Below are 21227 nucleotides of genomic sequence, written 5' to 3'. Positions count from 1 at the left end.
AGGGTCAGTAAGTTTGGCCACCCCTGGTATAGCACCTTTCATCCAAGTATCTCCAAGTACTTTGGAGGCGATGGGCCAAGTCCATCCCTAGATGTAAGTCCAGAGAAGCCAATGGAGTTGCACCAGAGATGATTTTGACCTGTTAATATGTCTTCAGACCACTCTTATGGAGTAGAGAGATAGGGAATATTTCTTCACCAATGAACTCCAGCCACCTCTAGCTGCGGAATGCTACAGCTGCTTAACAGCTCACAGCAATGCTACACAACAGAGTTAGGGCAGAAGGTGATGAAAATGCAGTATCCAGCAGAACCTGAGGGGGGCATTTAGGGAGAGAGAATGTAATTACCAAAGTTGAAATACAGTCAGGGCAACAGTTTTGACATGGCTGTATTCTTACAAAACGCTCCATGGGATCTTCAGTGACCACAAGTGGTCTGGACCTCAGCTTTAGGTCTCATCTGGAAGAGGGGATCTCCAGCATCACAACTGCCCTAGCATGATGCTGGGGCATTGGTTCAGTACTGACGCAGAGGGAAGAACATCACAGGTAGGATCTTGGACAGTACACATTGGACTCATTTACATTTCCCCCAAAAATGTTTTTTAAGTTTTCAACACTGAATGGTTCCCTATTTGAACAGAACAGGACTAACTGACGTATCTACTGCAGACTTTGGGAAATACATTTTCACAAATTGCTGTGGTTCTTCAGTAAATGGATGTTAATCTTTAGTGATCAAATGGTCTTCATTTCTCCCTAGCATTCTGAGTTTGGCTTGATGCAGACACTGGCCTCTTATCCATGCAGCAGGTCTGTCTCTTGGCACCTGATCTTTGTCCACTGCCAGCAACTACGACTTACTAATGAAATCAGTGAGGTTTTTATTCTATACCCAAACCAAAACCAAACTGAAAAGGGTTAAGGAACTACCTAAATGGCAGATGACACCACAGCTGCTTGCCTGTAACCTTCAAAATCACTTTCCCAAAGAAGGAAGGTTAAAGGACAGTAGTATCAAGAGATGTTGTCTTCAGAAGGCCGAACTGCTGCCAATCTATGGAGAACTGGCAACAGGCCCTCTCACAGAGGAGCACTGACAATCTCTGCCAATAAGGGTCCAATGCTTCACCAGTCCCTGTTTTGACCTGCCGTGGGGGCTTGAATCCGTCTTGCAAGTTGGAGTGCACAGCATTCTCAGGAATTGCAGTACCTTCGGGATATGTAATCAGTATGTTTCCTTATACTTTGTTCTTTGGTTCAGCAACATAAACAAGAAAATGCCAAGAGGATACAGCACTCTTTTTGGCACATTCTCATGTCTAGCCACAAGAACCACTATGAAGTCATGATTTCCCCTGAACAGAAAGTTGGAAAACTGCTCAGACAGGACTGTATCCTCAGCTAGTGTGAACTGGCATTGGCTTTATGGAGCTATGCTGATTTGATTTGGCCCACGATTTTTTAAAAGGAAAAACAAGGAGAAGATAGTGATGTGCCTGAAGCAATATCAGCCAGGGGGAAACAAGTTCCTCCCAAACCATCCCCTTTGTTACCTAACATTAGGCTGATGATTCAACTGCCAGCTTGTGTGGGGCAAATTCTCTAGAAGTATGGAGCCTGGGGGCACATGCAAATTCCACAGACGGGGTGCACATGTCTAGTTAGGTGACTAGCTTACAATCTGCATGAACGTTTGCTCCATTTGCACATGCAACTGCAGTAACTATGTACACATTTGTGGACAAGAAGTCTCCATTTATTAAAATGTGATCCTGTTTCCACACATCAGGAGAGAAGAGCAATGAAACTGAGAAGGCCTCCTCCCCCCACCCCCCGGCTTGTTCGAGACAAAGGAGTTCTTCTGCAGGCACTATTCATCTTCCAGTGTCTTACTCTGCCAGGTCAGTGAAACCCAGTCAAACTGGCCACTAAGAAAAGCTAACACCGGAAGCCTCTGAAATGAGCTTCTTCTAATGCTGCAGCTGTAACTGACTTGCGCACACCTTAACTATCTCATTCCTATCCTCAGGAGCTAGCGCTAAGGTCCAGATCTTCATTTCAATCAATGGGAGCTAGGCACCTTAGAAGACCTGGGCCTAAGTACTATAACAAAAAGATTTTCTCTCTGTAAAGCTGTCACAAAATTATAGTGGTGACAAAGATGGTTAGATTTCACCTGTATAAACAGGTACTGATCAAAAATACGTTACATAAACATAAGGGCTTTGCAAACACAGGCCTTTGTTCCTCTGATGAGAGCAGAGGATACAACGCTTATTTACCTCTACGTGTGAATCTGCTGCTTATTCATCCCTTAAATCCTTCAATAAAGGCACCGTCTGCACATTCCTTTTCCTTTCCGCAGAGCTGTTCTGCAAGAGCTATGGCGGCACTGACAAACACTCCAGTGGAAATCTTATGGAGACTTATAAACTGTGAGTTGTCAGCACACGAGACAATAAAACTCTGTGTTCCATTTCAGGTGACCTTTAATTCAAATCCGTTCAATCCAAAGGTTCTCACAGCTAACGTGTGATGCCTGTGCTAAGAGGATGAAGTCTCAGAGAATCTGAATTCTTTTTGATGCTGCCAAGTCTATTTGACTCCTTTCGCTGCCCTTCCGTTCTTTGAAAGCAGTTGCCATTATGACACAATATCTCCATCTGGCAGGGTGAATAAGCAGATCCACCCAGTGCCATCAAAAAAGAAGTGAGTCAATGCTGGAGATTTAAAGAAATATGGTGAGATCTCATTTCAAGCTAAAAGGATTGCTTTTAAATAGCTCCCTTTAAAGTATTAAAACCATTGCAGTTGCATAAACACCACGGAGGCTTGCAGCTCTTTCTATTCATAAGACATATCACTGTTCCTCAACCGGCTAGTTACTCTCTGTCACTTATATATTGTTGCTAGTCTGATGTTTAAGGGCCAAATCCCACCTCAGCACTGGGGGAAGCAATAGCTAATGACGCGGTGCAGCAGCAAATCCACCAGCCCTTCTGCTCTTCCCCTGGCTCACCCTCCCCCCACCAAACCACGGGGAAGCGGAGGGAGCCATGTGGGACTGGGCTCTGAGGACTGCAGTGGTGCAGTCCCCTTGGCAAGGTTCCACAAACCCTGGTCCCCCACCATGCACAGAAGAACCACATCTGTTCTGCTGCAGTCAGAGCCCTCTGCACCTGCTGAGGAGGGATTCACCACTACAGGCAGAGCAGGATCTCCTGGGGTCAGTGCCCTGACCTAGCAGAACTTTCTGTAACAGCGGTGTTTTTCCACAGGACAAAATGAAAGCATGTAGCATTGTTGTGGGAAGGGTAGGGAATAGGATATTTGCTGTGATCCACCGTGTTATAGAATAGGTACAAAACAGGGGTGTGTAAATTCTAAGTATTCTATTTCGTGAGCTGGTAGGGCTCAAATCAAGTGCAGTTCTTTGTAACAATGGAGAGCTAAGCTTTCTGGCTTTCCAATGGTAGGAAGGTTTCATTCCTAGCACCACTGGCATGTGAAATATTAATACAGCTGGCTTCTGACTTTAGAGCAGTGTCATTGTCAGTCCTTGTAACTACAGAGTCACTATGGCATCGGCATCATGGTGAACGAACAAGGTTTATTTAGATTTGCAGCATTTCAGGTATTAAAACATTACAAACAACAATAACTGGTGGCAACTGATTGGCTCTTGTGCTCCCAGCTGTTACTTTTATTCCCTGTCAGTGACTAAGAAAACTTGTTCCCAAACTAACAGACAAATCCTGCCCTCCAGTGCATGCGCAGGGCTCTCAAGAGCAAAACCTGGCCCTGGGCGTCATTAAGCAGCGTTACGTACCTGAATACACGTTCCAGTGCACTCCTTGCAGAGACTGCAGGACAAAGCCCATCTGCTTGCTGGGATATGCGAGATCTTTGTAATGGGTTCCATTTTTTCTGGGCATCCGATGCTAACCTAGTCACGACACAGAGTACATGTGTTTATACCAGTTACCATCATGCATCTTCCCTGGGATAATGCAAAGCTCGATTCCCTGAGGGGGCTAGAATGAGAGGATGTTCTAAAAGCCGGCTCTACCATCACCCATCATGTGAAAAAACTCAGCTATGAAGCTGAATGAAATGGCAGGAACATGGAGGGTAAGGCCAAATGCCACCTCTGAGCTGAATCCTCTCTGGTGTGTTGTTATCGATGGTGAACTGGCGTGTGCGCTTAGTGTGACCGAACCCAGCTAGAGGCTGGGCATGTCTGCTCTCCCTGGCAGAGCGCAACAGGGCTGAATTGTCCCCTAACAATCCAGCCTGCATGAGGGGCAGCATGTACCTGAGCTGCCGCAGGAGCGGGGCAGGCACACGACTGTGATCCTGAGGGTCACAATCTGTTGCTGTTCCCTTTCTCCAGGGGGGAAGTAACTGAAGCAGCCTTTGTGCTGGTGCAGCTAACTTCCCCCTGCACTGGCTCTTGGGCCTCAGCTGACGTGTTGGGGGTATGTGGGTCTGAAGTGCCATCTATTCCCCGCCCCTGACCACCCACTCCTCACACACCTGTGCAGTAGGTGGCATGGCAGCTCTCCTTCCCACATAGGCTCTGACATGTGGGTGAGCCACGCAGAAGAATAAGGGAGCTCTTTATGCACCCTCGTGCCCCAGACGGCCATGTAACAGGGCTTACGGTTGAGCCCAAAGCGATTTAGCCTGAATTCTTCTTTAAAGAATTCCACATACCCATTGCTGTATTGTTCTTTATGTATCCACTTACATTGTATTCTTACTCCACGTTACTCTTTATTTCTCTACTAAATGCGGATGCTGGTACATGTGTGCCTCCATGTTGTTCTATTGGCACACCATGCCGAAGGACTAGGAAATACCACTAAACCATTGCTCGAAAACACACCCTCCCAATCACTTCCCTTGCAGGAACACATGTGCTGCATGCAGTCAGAGGGCAGAGTGCCATGCATGCATGCATTGTACGTGCACCTAAGTCATTTATCAGTTCACTGTAATAAAAAAAACCCTACATAGTCCTCCTGGTAAAGGATTGCTCAGTAATGTGGAGAGATTAACACTGCAGCTGTGATATAAACAAGAATGACATTCCCCAGGGGATACAAGCAGAAAGGGTAGGTACAGACAGCAGGATGGTAGGTACCTGCTGTTGGTTCACTCCCCTGCCTTGGCATCTTGCTCTTATATTGCCCAGACTTTATGAGCACAGCTTGGAACTGCCGCACAGAACACGAGTGAAAGTTCTAAGATCAGTGCTGGAAATCACCAGAGCTCTGATTTCCAAAGGTTTATGTATAAGTAGGTTTAGGTAGTTTCAAAGGAATTTGGGTGCCTAACTCCATTGGCTCCTTTGAAAATGCCAGCCCAAGTTACCTGCCCCTTACCACTGAACACTTGAAACAAGTGATAATAGTACAGGGTTGTTGACTGTACTGGGCACGCTAAGACGAACTACAATCCACACCCACCCACATCTGGAGAACATGTTGAATCAAGTCTTACTTCTGGGATCCATAAGGCACAGCTAACGTGGACCCATTTTGTCCCGCTCCGGGTGGGTTTCAAAGCTCCCCCTCTCTTCGGGCAAAGTAGACACTTTGGCTGAACTCCAAGGGCACAGGTTCGACAAAGCCAGTTCCCAATGGGAACTTTTAGGATTCCATAGCAAGCCTACGCAAACACAAGAAACGTTGCATTAGCTATACCACACATTCCTCTGGAAGGGCACCCCACCAATACCCTCCTGTATTTATTCATTTACTTGCATATTTTTACGAGTGGCTTAATGCCATGGCATCTGGATATTGTCATAACAATTAAAAGCAGACATGAATCAATCAGCGACAACTGGTTTAAATCTATCTATCTGTCTATCTATCTATCTATCGGATTTGTATTGATGCTCCACCCCTAGAGATATGCCATGTAGTTTAATTAAAGGCCTGAATACCCAAGCGTGTTTGCATCTTGCTGCATAGTAGAGCAGCAGTAGTGCAGGCTTCCCAGTGCTGCTCTACTAACAGGCCTTCCACATGTTCTTGAGAGACTTGTTCTCTCACAGGCCTTGATTTCTCTGATGAGATCATCAATGGAGGGAGCAAGTGAAGACAGCAGACTCTGAAATTGGACATCTGTCCAGCAGGCACTAGACTGAGACCATAGGCTCACGTCACACAGGCTACTGAACAGCTACCGGAATAGCAATAGCTTTCAGTCCTTCCAAGTCTGGGTCCTATTCAGATCAGTGACCTAGAGGTGGAAGGTGCTCTATCTCATTAGCAGTCCCCTGAATAAGACATTTTAAAGTTTAAAGGTAATATAAAACCAACTATGCTAGGACTGGCAGCATTCATTTCACTGATCTCCCACATGACAGTAGGTGATGCTGTGCTAAGACAACCTGCCCCCCCTCAGATAAGCTAGAACATGGCTGCTGCAGGTTCTCCACCGGATCCTCTGCCATTCAGTGAGTTGCATATACTTAACAGAAAGATATAGCCAAGCTCTAATCCAAGCAGCATCAGAATTCACAAGGTGTCCTAGATACTGTGCTTTCCCTTCTGGTGGGTTGAGAGGTGTAGTTGGCTTGTAGGTTAGTATGTCAATCATTCCAATTACTTCAGTGCCTTTTAAGAAAATCCAACACCCTCTTTCTATCTTCCATGCTCATTCATCCTGGAAGCACAGTGTTTGAAGAGCATGGATTTCACTGGCCAGAGGTACAGTTAGAAGAACAAACTCTTAAAGAGATGAATTCCCCACTCAACTGCCTTTAATGTTCATCTTCCTGACATTCCCGTTTCTGCAAATGGCACAGAAGCAACATCACAGCACGGTGTGTTCTTACACAGAATAGCCATTTATGAGCTGCACACCATCTCTTGCTTGGAGGTATGAAAAGGAGCTAACTGCAAAATCTTCAAATGAAAATATATTTTCCTTGCAAAGTGGACATCAGCACTTCTTCGAGATCTCCACCTGAGATCAGCCTGAGTGGGAAATGTACAAAAGCGCTCCAAGGTGCACAGACCAAGATCAGCTCATTCCATTTTCCCATCTTATCAAAGTCTCTGTCTCTCATTTTTAGAGGGTTCATAAAATCTGACGGCGCACAGAAAATGATGGTGACCCGCTTTGCGGGCAGGATCAACACTTGGTAGGTAAGATACACAGGGGCGAGACCGGCTATTGGCTCAGCCTGCCTGCCTGATGTGACGGGCCATGCAGCAGGAACCAGATGCCGCTCTTTCCAGAGGAAACACAGCCCACCCGACATGACAACTCCTTCGTTACTGGGGGGTGTAACCATGTTCTCTCGTGGGAGTAGGGAAATCATGGCCCATTAGCACTGTGTGAGAATTCAAATAGAGGTTAGAAATGTGTGATGGGGGATGCAGAGGGACAGGGGATTAGGTAAGGAATAGACTCACAGGTCCCGCTACCCTGATGTACACACTGTGTAACCTTGTTGCCTGCAGTGTGAGTCAGGCCAGAAATGAGCTTAGAGTTAGTGTAGAGGTCTGGCAGGAGACTTAGCTGATAATTTAAGACCTGATTTAAAGGCCACTGAAGTCTATGGAAAGGCTCAACTTGTCTTCAGTGGCATGGGATCAGGCCACTAGTGTCTAATTCTGCAGCCCCTACCCGTGGAAGAAGCTCCCGCCCCTGTGAGTAGACCCACTGGACCCTACGAAGCCCCTATGGCTACTCGCATGAGTAAATGCTACTTAGCTGCCACATTCTGCTTTCAGGTGGCCGTGGCACATACACTGAAGAGCAAAATCCTCCCTGATGTTGGCTTCCATGCCTCTGTTATATGGGGAAGGCGCACTGCCTCCACGCCTCTGTTATATGGGGAAGGCGCACTGCCTCCACGCCTGTGTTATATGGGGAAGGCGCACTGCCTCCACGCCTGTGTTGCGTGGGGAAGTCGTGCTGCCTCCACGCCTGCATTGCACGGGGACGATATGCCGCCTCCATGCCTGCGTTGCATGGGAAAGGTACGCTGTATACACACTTGTGTTATATGGGGAAGGTGCACAGCCTCCACACCTGTGTTGCACAGGGAAGTCGTGCTGCCGCCACGCCTGTGTTATATGGGGAAGGTGCGCTGTCTCCCTGCCTGTGTTAAACAAGGAAGGTGCGCTGTCTCCATGCCTGTGTTGCACAGGGAAGGCGTGCTGTCTCCATGCCTGGGTTGCACGGGGAAGGAGTGCTGTCTCCATGCCTGTGTTGCACAAAGAAGGCATGCTGTCTCCATTCCTGTGTTGCACGGGAAAGGCAAGCTGTTTCCATGCCTGTGTTGCACCGGGAAGGTGTGCTGTCTCCATGCCTGTGTTTCACGGGGAAGGTGTGCTGTCTCCATGCCTGTGTTGCATGGGGAAGGCGTGCTGTCTCCATGCCTGTATTGCATGGGGAAGGCGTGCTGTCTCCATGCCTTTGTTGCACAAGGAAGTCGTGCTGTCTCCATGCCTGTGTTGCACAAGGAAGGCATGCTGTCTCCATGCCTGTGTTGCACAAGGAAGTCATGCTGTCTCTATGACTGTGTTGCACAAAGAAGGCATGCTGTCTCCATGCCTGTGTTGCACGGGAAAGGTGTGCTGTTTCCATGCCTGTGTTGCACGGGAAAGGTGTGCTCCATACCTGTGTTGTACGGGGAAGGTGCGCTATCTCCATGCCTGGATTTTCCACCATAGGTTTGTAATGAAAATTCTGAATCATCTTGATATTCTGCAGAATCTGATTCACTGATGAAAACCATCCAAAACATCCTCCTACATTGACAACAAGTATCTTGAAAGCTCCCCCACTTCCTGGAAGCTCTGATACAAATACTGCCAGTGAAGTTCAACACCAGACCCATTTAAAGAGAGACACCTTCAAATACTGTATGTAATCGAATCTAAAGAGGTATCTTTTGTTTATGCCTCAAACTCAGCTAATCAATATCTATATCTGATGGCTGACCTGATCTCTGTGACCTAACTAATTTTCTTTCCCTTGAAGTGACAGTGGGTAAAATTTTCAAAAGCACCGATGTGATTTCAGTCATTTAGGTGCTTCTGAAAATTTTACTCAATTTGGCTTTTTTTTTTTAGTAGGAAAATTGGCTTCTCTAGAGCATGTGAGCATACACACACCCACTCACACACACACCCTCCTGCACAAAATGGCATGCACACAGACATACAAATGAGTGCACAAGATACTATCATATTTCTTCCTTCCTTGCAGCAAGTACTTGGAGCGTTATCACTCAATTCTACAAAACAAATATTCAGGCAAAAAAAAAAATCCAATCCTGCATTCCGACAACAGGCTGGGCTATAAACCCTGTCATGTGAGAGAATGTTACTGAATCTGGGTGGTTGCTTATACACACAGTGCAATGCTATAAGATCAGCGCCATAGAAGAGAAATGTGAGGAGAAACCTATTGGTCCATCCTTCTGGCCAATGCAGGAGTGTTGCCTGCAATGCACAGACTAATGCTCTGTCCAGTTCTGCAATAAGCATACCTCAAGTGATGCATAAAAGAGACCCTCTGTAGCCAAATCTATATTCTGGGCACTCATGGTCATTAAAGCTCCCATGGGAGCAGTTTAATGGGGAGAGAGAAAGAGAGCTGGCACATTAAATGGAAAGGGTGGGGTGAAAAAATAGCAAAGAATCGGAGGTAGCAGACAAAACACGAAGACAAGAGACTGCAGAATAAAGTTAGGGAAAGGCACAGCCTACGATAAATAGCAATGGGTACAGACAAACACAGGGCAGGGAAAGGTAAGAAGATAGACAAATATTACATGAGCAGAGAGTCTACGAACCCCTCTTTTGCTCTCTGGATGTGCCAGGCATGGTGTCATGAGGCAAAGCGTGTCCCACTATGAACCTAGGGATGTGCACTGTGCACCATGCACTTGTGAGGTTTGCTGCATCACAACCAAATCATGACATCTTTACTCGTGTTTTCCTCCGTCTTTACTCAGACAAAGCCCTGCAGGATTCCAAGGGAGACTTACTAAGTCAAAGCTGAGAGCCAGCTGCTGTTTGGCCCATAGGCAACGTGTGGGGCAGTGGGTGCAAGGAACCTTTCCTCCTAATGCATGACCCAGGGAAGGACTAGGCAGAACTACAGTCCCTCTGATCCCTCCCTACTCTCTGGAGAAGAGCAGAGAGAGTGCCAGAGCACTTGTAAATGGGCAGGGAGGTGAGGAGGAGAATGCGCAATGATCTGCCCCTTCCATAGCAGCCTGGTTTGCATTCCATAAGGCAGTGGTTCTCAGTCTCTCCAGACTACTGTACCCCTTTCAGGAGTCTGATTTCAGCCCCGGGCAGCAGGGCTTGGCCTTCAGCATGTATCTTAGCTCCGCGGGGCCCCTGCCTGCCACTCCTAATGCCAGCCTGCACTTGCAACCTCCCTAAACCCATCCCGCAGCCCCTCTGGGGATCACCACCCCCAGGGCGAGAAACTCTAATGTAGTATATAGAGCAGTATAAACAAGTCACTGTCTGTGTGAAATTTTAGTTTGCACTGACTTCGCTAGTGCTTTCTATGTAGCCTGTTGTAAAACTAGGCAAATATCTAGATGAGTTGACATCCTCCTGAAAGATCTCTGCGTACCCCAAGGGGTACCCGTACCCCTGCTTGAGAACCACTGACATAAGGGGAGCAATACCGGCTGTGCCCACTCCTTCGTGTTGCTTTGTGCTCTGCATTCCCGTTAAGGCACAATGCCTCTCGGGTGTGTGCTCTGGGCTGGTGCAGCTCTGTTCTGCCCCGATGCAGGGCTGTACACCCTAACCCCGAGTAAGGACCAAAGAATTCCGCCCTGTGCACAATCCTTTAAGAGAACGTAGCAAATCTCCAGGGGACCCCAGAACGTTTATCTGAGGTGCAGAGGTGGGGTGAAGCACTCTGGTCACAGCAGGAATGGCAGAGGGTGCCCAAGCCAGTACCATGCTTTGCTATTTCAGACTTTCAATGTCAAGCCTGTGTTTGTTCTAGCTAATCAAAGGCCAGATACATGCATCTGGCTGAAAGGCGCTGATAGCGCCGGCCCACGTACGACGAGACGTCGTTCACCTGGTGCACGCAGACGTTGCACTTGTCACAGAAAACCATCTCGTTGCCATCCTCTCCCTCCGGGGACCGGCACACATCGCACACCACGTCCTCGTCGTACTCAATGCCCAGGCCCTCCTCCGTCTCAATGGCACTGTTCATGTTCTCGTAGCACATCGTCTCCAACTCCTCCAGCACTCTCTCCAAGGTGATCTCATCCAGCGGTGGCTTTTCTGAAAGGCAAGAGGTAGAGTAATGACACTGATGCTTCACAATTCAACCAATCTCGCTTCTTAAAAACAAAGAGCCACCAGCCCTGCTGTCCCTAGGACATTTTGCCCGCTGGGGTGAAGCAGGCAGAGCCCTCCCTTTGGAGAGTCTTTGCACAAAGCCGTATTTCACAAAGGAGACACTTTGGGCTTTAACTTAAGAGGCGAATTCATGACGATGATAAGATCTGTGATTCAGAAAACTGCTGCTTCTAACTGTGGATACAGTTTATGTTTCAAAATATTGCTGCTGGCAGAGGGGAAAAATCTCCATTCAGCTGAACCAAGGCGGATAATTAGGTCTGACAGTTTAAATGTTCAAGGAGACAAGTCTTGCAAAGATGCTTGCTGCAGGAAGGGCTCAGACAAGCGTTGGCATTGCAAAGTCAATGCTTTATTTGTTAAGACTGTGAAAATTGACCCTTTAGAGCAGATGTGGGCAAACTACGGCCCGCGGGCCACATCCGGCCCGCGGGACCGTCCTGCCCGGCCCCTGAGCTTCTGGCCGGGGAGCCTAGTCCCTGGCCCCTCCCCTGGCGTTCCCCCTCCCCCGCAGCCACGCCGTCGCACGGGCCACGCTCTGGGCAGCGTGGGGAGCGCAGCTGGCTCTGGCCGGGTATCGCGGCTGTGAGCTCCTGCTGCTGGTAAGGGGGCGGGGAGCGGGGGTAGGGAGGGTTGGGTAAGGGAGCGGGAGTCCTGGGGGGGGGGTTGGGTAAGGGAGCGGGGATCCTGGGGGGCAGCAGTCAGGGAGGAGGGGGCGGTTGGATGGGGCAGAGGTTCTGGGGGGATGGTCAGGGGATGGGGAACAGGGAGGGTTGGGAGTGGGAGTCCCGGGGGGGCTGTTAGGGTGCGGGGGTGTGGATAGGGGTTGGGGCAGTCAGGGGACAGGGAGCAGGGGGGTTGGATAGGGGGTGGGGGTCCTGGGAGGGGGTGGTCAGGGGACAAGGAGCAGGGGGGGTTGGATGGATGAGGGGGGCAGTCAGGGAGCGGGAAGTGGGAGGGGGCCGATAGGGGGCGGGGGCCAAGCTGTTTGGGGAGGCACAGCCTTCCCTACCCGGCCCTCCATACAGTTGCACAACCCCGATGTGGCCCTTGGGCCAAAAAGTTTGCCCACCCCTGCTTTAGAGGATAGTTAAATAGAACTGTACATTTGGAGACAAAGGCTGAAATTGAGGGTAACGTCATTCTTTGTTTCTGGTCAGTACAAATACAGTCACAAGGTCAGTTACAGGGGGAGGTTTGGGCTTGTATTTGTTGTCTCACTTTTTATTCTCATTGTACTAGCACCTCTAGTGACAACTAGTGGAGAGGATGCTTCCACCAGAGGCTTATCCTCAGTGACAACCCCTAATATGGGGATGATACCACTTTTCCATAGTGGCTGTGACATATCCATAATCACTGCTACCATGGCGATGCTACCCCAGTAGCTTGTTGACAGTGAAATGTTGCCATTGCTGAACAGCGTTCCAATGAATTCAGTCTCTCACCATCTTCCACTTCAGGTGCTTCTTTCTAAGCCAGTTCCTACCATTGCACGGAAGTCAATAAGAGTTCAGCTCACTGATCAATGGCAGGACACAGTCCTTGATCTTCATGGAAAGTCTAACTACACAGTAACTGTGGTTCACCTCCCCCTATTTGCAAACAATCCTGCTGCTCCCCCATAGAATGCTAAGGATATTTTCATGAAATGAAAATCTTTTTTTGCTTAGGAATTCATCTTCTCCTGTTGTTTCTCCCCTCACCTGTTTGTAAGATTATAGCTGTCTGCACAACAACTAGGATGTTACAAACAGCATTTGGTCACTTCAGGTAATGAAGGAAAGAAGAAAAAGCAAAATTAAAAAAAAACATCCACAGAGTCTATGTGCTGTTTTCCATGAGGTGCGAGAACGCAGAATTTTAACAAAACCAACACACACAGGTCAGGAATATTTGTTAGTGGTAGGGAGAAGGTGATTTCCAACTAAACATTGAAGGTCTACAGTAGCAATTTAAGCTTTGAACTTTAGTGGGCTAGATTATTTAATATATAATAATGATCAGATGGGGCACCTGTCATATGTACAAAGGCAACAGAGGAACTTGACTTGTGATGCTTCAGTATACCAGGATTCCTTTATTTAAAAACACAAAGCAAAACACTGCAATTTTCAACAATTATAGTAATGAGCCACTTCGGTTTACAACAGAGTAGCTACAGTGGTTGGGACCATTACTGTAGATTACTGCAGAGTACTCGTTATAGAGGTTTTCTACCTTCCCTGCTGCTGGGCAGCAGGGGAACAATTCTTGATTTTTAAACAGTGAAGGGAAAAAGATGAAGATAAATTCATGTTAAAAAGTTAAGTGGCTATATGGTGCACAGTTTTTGTATGCTGAACTAACAAGGAGCCAAATCGTGAAGTTCTCACCCAGGGCTAAATTTTGAGCACACTGTGGCAAAGCTTCCAGGAATATCAACAGGACCAGGATTCAGTCCCATGTCTTCAGGCAAAACTCCCAATGGCTTCCAGGGGAGTTCTGCTGATAAGGCCTGCAGGATGTGTTCCTTTTGCACCAACTCCTAATGACCCAATAACATGCTGGGAAAAAAAAAACCCTCAGGTATGGAGGGCACATGTAGGGAGAAGTGGGCAAACAAACAGGCCATTGTCTGGCTTTTTAAGTTCTTCTCCCACGCTCTTCCATTGGCACGGTTTACTTTGGCTTGACAAGTCTATGCAAACTTCTGGATTGGCATTTTACAAGTCTCTGTCAATCTGAGCTACAATCTAAGCCAGTCAACCCCATTCCCTATCAGGGCCCTTTCAAGCACTTGAGTTGTTATGCCACAACATGCAAAGAAGCCTGACGTTACCTGTTTTATTGCGAGCAAGCCCATTGGATGGATGCATGATCCTTTCAGAGCCCAAATCTGGCACATGGTGCCTCATAGGCATTTGGAGAGCTGCAATCATGTAACCATTTCAAGCACCCTTCATTGGCAATCAGGTTCAAGACGCCTCATGCTTCAGAGCTTAGATGTAGCCAATGCCTTGGGTTGGGAGTTGCACCACCACAGGGGATCGCCAAAAGGGAATTGCCATCCTTAGGGACGGTGCAGCCTACTCCTCCAGTGCAGGGAGAGTGGGTTGTGTAAAAACCTGGCCCATTAATTTTACTTTGGCAGGATCCCTTTAGGAACAGACCATTTCAACAACTTTGTTATTGGAGCAAATATTTCAGCCTCTGTTTTTCACTCTTTCGGAAACAAAAGTCACTATTAAAATCCCTTGGGGACAGACGCAGAAGAGTTTTCTGCATATCACACCTAACAGAGCCGGCTTGCTGCGGCATCTAGAGCAGCCTCCGAGCAGCTAAGAAATGACTATGAAGGGTGTGGTTAAGTGTTTGCTATTCATGAAGCAGGAGAAAGAGGGAAGGTGGTTTCCATAGGAAACCTAAAACTGACCCAAACTCCGGAGTCAGGATCACATTGGCACCTGGAGAGTACCCATTACACTCCAAGTGGAAACAAACTTCTCATAACTGCAACTCTATATTCCTCCCCCATCTGTTACAGCCCATTTTCCTACGCAAGGTTGTACATTTTTAATTGACAGTGATACCCTGTCACTGCCAGCCTAATCCACAGGAAAGGTCGTGTCGATGTCAAACCTCTCCCACCTCACTGCTTAAAAACCAAATGTCCTACTTAGCTTTGAAAGCGAGTCTGACTTCAGTGGAGCTTTGGACATGCACTCAGGAGCCGAATTCAGCCTTTGAATGGCATGTGGAATTTACAAGCAACACCTGTAATGAATCAGCACTCGCTCATCACTTTTTAAAATGTTTCATTTTTAGACGGCATATCTATGAATCATGCATAAACAAACATACATTTTGGTACTCCTGAGGGCATTCTGTGCCAAAAAATTCTGTACACAATATTTTAAAATTCTGCAAGTTTTATTTGTCAATAAATAAATGCAGAGACTCCAGCATGGCAGTGGGGAGCACTGGCCACTGGCTACATGAAGGTGGGAGATCACCCTGCAGCTCCCCCACCACTCACCCCTGGGACACGGACTCAGCGGTGAGGCTGCACCCGACCCTGACACAACACAAGGCCTGGACCTGCCCCAGAAACACCCTGGGGCCCTGCCTCTCTGCGCCAGGTGCACCAGGTGTGGGGCAGGCAGGCTCAACCAGGCAGGATCCAGTATGAAGGGGCTCAGTGTGGGGGAATCCAGGTGTGAGGTAAGAGGGTTATGTGTGGGACAATCTGGGTGCAGGCAGCTCGGGGGGGGGGGTCTAGGTGTGGGGGGATCTGGATGCACAGAGGTTTGTTGGGGGGGGGGGGTTCCCAGGTGCAGGTGCAATGGGACTCTGCAGGGGCTTCCAGGTGAAAATTGTTGGGGCTAAGTGGAGGGGTCTGGGTGTGGGGGTCTGGGGCTTGGTGGGGTGGGAGTCTGGGTGCAGCCAGCTGGGGGTCAGTGGCATGGGGTCTGGATGTGGGGGCTCAGGGCGGGCTCATTAGTGTGGGGGTTTGAGTGCAGGGAGCTCAGTGGGGGGTGGTCTGGGTGCAGGGGTGGGGGCCTGGAGGCAGGGAGTCTGGGTGCAGGGGGGCTCCAGATGCAGGGATTGAGGTTCAATGGGGTGGGGTTTGGGTATGGAGGGTTAGGGGGGTTCTGGATGTACGGGGTGAGGCTTGGCAGGGGTGTCTGGGTATGGGAGGTCCGGATGCACGGAGGTTGGGTGAATGGAGGAGCAGCTCCCCATACAGTGACCCCTCCCCCTGCAGCTGAGGAGCGATGGGGGGGAGGAAGCAGGGGAGGCTGATGACCTTCCTGCAGCTGGGGAGGTTTCTGGGGATGGGTCTGATACAGCCCCAGCCATTCCTTGCAGGGGAAGAGGAAGTCCCATCCTCTCCTGCCTCCAGCCCAACTGGGACTAGCAGCTGATCCTGGCTCAGGTTAGGAGCCATTGGCTGGGATGTCCCCAGCCCCATGGTGATTTACCTCTCCTCTGGCTGTTCTGGGTGCCTGAAACGATGTACCTGCGCTGCTAGGAAGTGGTGTGTGACTGCTCTTGCAGCTTCCCTTTGCTTCCCTGTCAGAAAGTCATTTTTTCTGCGGGGAAGGAAAGAAATCTGCGGGAGACATGAATTCTGCGCACATGCAGTGGCGCAGAATTCCCCCAGGAGTAATTCAATATAGATGTAATTACATGTGGAATTAGTTTGCCAAGCTCTATTCAGAATACCATGGAGTCTACTGAAGTGACAATTGTACTTGATGGGTACAAAGCAATTAATGGCTTATGAATCACTAAACAATGGGGCTTGAGGGTGAAGTTCTTTTTCATTTATACCCTGTTTATCTTCTTCTGCATCATATAAAGTTGTCACTATTAAGCTCCATTCATAAAATTGTCTTTTTGGCAGAGAAAGTTATCTGTATTGAGTGTCCAGCAAAATACAAAAAATACGCAACCAAAATATCCCATGCTGTATACAATACTGATACTGTTATTTTCAACATGGCATGATGAAAAAGGAAAAAGTTTCTGATCTTGGTGACACTAAATAAGTCCAATGAAGTCCATGGAGTTATTCCATATGTACGCACATAATTACTGAGATCAGAATCGGGTTTATGGATTCCAAACGTAGCTCAAGAGAAATAGGTTTTTATTCAGTTAAGACCTATCGGCAGAACCTACACTGTTCTGACAATGGGCCTTGACCCTGACCTAAAGGGACCATGTCTGGAAGTGAGAGTTTAATATTCATGCCCCTCTAAACACTGCCAGACTGGGGTCCTATTCAAAACACTAGCCAAGAAGTAAAAGGCTCCATGTCTATTACCCTTTCCGTGAGGCCATCCAGATTTTAACGCTGGGTATGCTGGGGATGGCCATTTCTGACAAGTGTCCTCATGGAATTTCTAACTAGGCCCATTTATACACCACGTAAGTTCAGCACTTTTCATATGAGCAAACTAGAACTTCTGGGTGTTGATATGAACTGAAATGAACCTGCAAAGCTTGTCAGGGTCACCCATTCCTAGTCATTAGCTGACTGTCTGAGTGTAAGAGATACAGGGGCAAGTCATCCTATTAAAATACACCTATGGATGGGAGGGAGCCTGCATAAATGGCCAGAATTCACTGCATGTGTGGAAGTGACAGGAGACGAGGGTAAGCACCACCTTTCCCTTTACAGGAACTTCCTGGATTTGGGGCTCTGAGGATTCAGTGAGGGACAGCGAGGCACCATCTTCCCCCTCCAAATCCGCAGGAATGGCCCTATCAGCATTATCTTACATGAGGCCTCCAGTGCTGCCCTAATCTCATGCTCCCAGCAAATACAGGCCCTTACCATGCTTACACGGTCCCATCGCCAGTAGGACATTTCAACTGCCAGCTTACTGTAGGAACTGGCAAGACATTCTGCCCTCCCCTCCTCTGGTATATGTGTGGATTAACTTGTGGAAAGATCCCCAGAAACTTGGGAAATGTTCGGTGCTTCTATTAGATGGAGAACGTCCCTTAGAGGCCATACTCCTTCCCTCTCTGTGGTGACAGGAACCTCATCCTCCTGATGGGATGATGCTGTAGAACCTATGCAAGTTGAAAAGTACAGTTTCCATGACCTCCTCTGGCAGTCACACAATCAAAGGTAAAGCTGATAGTCTCTTCCTTCCCAGATTGGCACAGGGAGGAGGAGAAAGCGGGCATCATGTATCCTACCAAACTAAGCATCCCATAGAGGGGAAGGAAGGAAGCGGAAGAGGTGGAGGAGTTGTCAGACTATAACTCACTCCAGGAGGTCTCCAGATATGACTTAGGAAAGGACAACACATACCTGTTATTTGGACCTGGCTCCTAACAGGAGGCTATTCCTTGTATATGTGCTTTTTGGGCGTGTGACAGGGAACTATTCTACAAAAACTCATTTTCTCCCTACCCACATAACTGTGGGGTCATCTACGCCACTGACAGATTCCTAAGGATCCCATCATGTTCCTCTACTAGAATTAACCTTTTGCCTCATCCCCGTCAAATCCTGGAGGCCCCAATGCTGTGGGTTACCACACTTCTGACTCAGATGACACAGCCCATTTCTGTGGAGAGACTAGAGACCCAGTTCTCATACAAATCCCTACAGGCCAACCCACAAGTAGCACTGACTCTACCTCTTCACTGTGAGGTCAGCCATAGACTCCTTGTCGGATTCTGAAGGAAGTGGGAGAAAGGTACTAATGGCTCATGGCTAATGGGATGAGAGCCCCTTGAAGTGACGACTAACAACAGCCACCGCAAACCCTGGAATAACAATACTTTGACTTACAGGGATGTAGCACCTTTCAGCTGAAGTTCTCAAAGTGTTTTACACACACTAATTAAGGGTGTGTAAATAGGGTAGGTAAATATTATTTGCTCAATTATACAGGTAGGGGAACTGAGTCTAAGAGGTAAAGTAACTTGTCCAAGTCACACAGGAAGTCAGTAGCATAGGCTGGACTAATACTCAGAACTTCAGGCTTCCCAGACACCGATGTACTACTACTAGACGCATTCCCTTATACACGCCATGTGAAACAGTGACATTCTTTTGCTAAAATACATTCTCTACCTTTCTATATTCTGGTTTGAATTTACTTGGTATGCTGGGGCAAAAATATTTAGGAGGAGCCACCTTTTGCAAAACTGAGACTTATTTCCAACAAAACTGCACTCTACTAAAATCAATTTACTGAAACAATAAATCCTTTTACCCTATGGAGTATATTTGGAGATAAAACAGCTATGAACAAACAAGCAGTCAAAAAGCTAACAGAATGTTTGGAACTATTAGGAAAGGGATAGATAATAAGACAGAAAATATCATAATGTCACTATATAAATCCACGGTACATCCACACCTTGAATACTGCGTGCAGGTCTGGTCACCCCATCTCAGAAAAGATATATTAGAATTTGAAAAAGTACAGAGAAGGGCATCAAAAATTATTAGGGATATGGAACAGCTATTAAGCTTCCATATGAGGAGAGACTGAAAAGACTTGGACTGTTCAGTTTTCAAAAGAGACAATTAAGGAGGGATATAATAAGAGATCTATAAAATCATGAATGGTGTGGAGAAAGTGAATAAGGAAGGGTTATTTATCCCTTCACATAACACATGAATCAGGGATCACCCAATGAAATTAATAGGGAGCACATTTAAAACTAACATAAGGAAGCACTTCTTTACGCAACGCACAACCTGTGGAACTTGTTGCCAAGGGATGCTGTAAAGGCCAAAACTATAACTGGGTTCAAAAAAGCATTAGATAAGTTCATGGAAGACAGGCCCATGAATGAATATTAGCCAAGATGGTCAGCGACACAACACCATACTCTGGGTGTCCCTAAACCTCTAACTGCCAGAAGCTGGGACTGGACGACAGGGAATGGATCACTCGATAAATTGCTCTGTTCTGTTCACTCGTTCTGAAGCATCTGACACTGGTCACTGTTGGAAGACAGGATTCTAGGCTAGATGGACCATTGGTCTGACCCAGTATGGCCATTCTTATGTTCTTAATCTTCAAGACAACAGGCTGTGCCATTAGTTGATTCACAAACAATAAACCTTAGCATCTCTCTCTCTCTCTCTCTCTCTCTCTCTAAATAAACAGATCACTGTCCCACCCCAGTTTTTCTTCAAACGTGTTTTGAGAAACAGTCTAAAGTCGATCGTTGCTCCTGGGTCTATTATAATCTTTGACAAATTAGAAATGGAAGAGCATACACTCCTTTATGAGCCAGCAAGGGGAGTGTTCACGCACAGGACTGGAAGCCAGGGATTCATGAGATCAAATCCCAGTTTTAACACTGTTTCCTTCTATAGCCTTGGGCAAGTCACTCAGAAAACTGTCTGCTTTGGTGTGTCCATTTGTAAAGCTGGGATAATGATCCTTAGTTACCCCACAGCGATGTTCTGAGAATTAAAGCAATCTGAAGATGAAAACTGCTGTCTAAGTGCTATGGATTCGTAGGGTTATTTTCTTATCAAAATACATTTCTGTAGATGTTTGGTGAAGAGAATTCTAGTTACTAAGTGATCTGACTGCACAATGGTGATGATGCAGACTGAGATTTTCGAAGCACTTGAGGGGATTTAGATACATAGCTCCTATTAATTACAATGGGAGCTGTGCATCTAAATCCCCCAGGCAGCTTTGAAAACTCAGCCCAGTGTCCATGTGCTCGTCACTCACTGGCGTGGGTTCTGTTCCTGGCTCTGCCACAAAATTAACATGTGACTGTAGGAAGGTTACATAAGCTCTATGTGCCTCAGCTCCCTGTTTGTAAAAAGGGGAGTAACAATACTTTCTTCCCTCCCAGGGATGCTCAGATACTGCTGAGATGCATGGCACAGACACATTAACAAATAAAGTGCTCACATTTTATATTAAGGTATCATTTTAGGGTTAATTATTAATAAATGTTTTAATAACTGATTAATCAATTGTTATAGACTGTTATAGACTCCACCAGGTGAACAGATTGCTTATAACTATGGCTTGCAACAGTCAATAAGATCTTCTACTTACATGTTTATAACTATCTACAACCCAAACTACCTGTGTTCTACAACATGCTTATGATATCTCATCATCATATGTTAACCATGTATAAACGGAACTTTAATATACAATGTGACCAATAAAATAAATAATAAGCATACAATCTGCATATGAGCTAAACACGTGCAGCAAAACTTCTAGGTATTTTGTTATAATCAGATCCTGCTAATGCACTTAAAAGATTTACAGGAACCAATTATCACCCTTTATGCCACCCACTGACATCAATTATTGCTCAAATTTCAGATGATGACAAAGTGTTTTAGA

At 47.0% G+C, this 21227-nt stretch overlaps 1 protein-coding gene across 1 annotated transcript in view; it reads right to left on the bottom strand.

Moving 5' to 3' along the window:
* Nucleotides 1–21227, bottom strand: part of JADE2 (jade family PHD finger 2) — a 136582-nt gene that overhangs the window by 26558 nt on the left and 88797 nt on the right. Inside the window, exons 6-8 of the mRNA XM_065409261.1 lie at nt 11090–11301; nt 5510–5677; nt 3834–3950 (exon numbers count right to left, since the gene is read on the bottom strand). Coding sequence (XP_065265333.1) covers nt 3834–3950; nt 5510–5677; nt 11090–11301 — 497 coding nt within the window. The remainder of the gene's footprint in view (nt 1–3833; nt 3951–5509; nt 5678–11089; nt 11302–21227) is intronic.

The sequence above is a fragment of the Emys orbicularis genome, chromosome 8 (assembly GCF_028017835.1).
Source record: "Emys orbicularis isolate rEmyOrb1 chromosome 8, rEmyOrb1.hap1, whole genome shotgun sequence".
Classification (NCBI taxonomy): domain Eukaryota; kingdom Metazoa; phylum Chordata; order Testudines; family Emydidae; genus Emys; species Emys orbicularis.
This window is presented reverse-complemented; position numbering and strand designations above follow the sequence as displayed.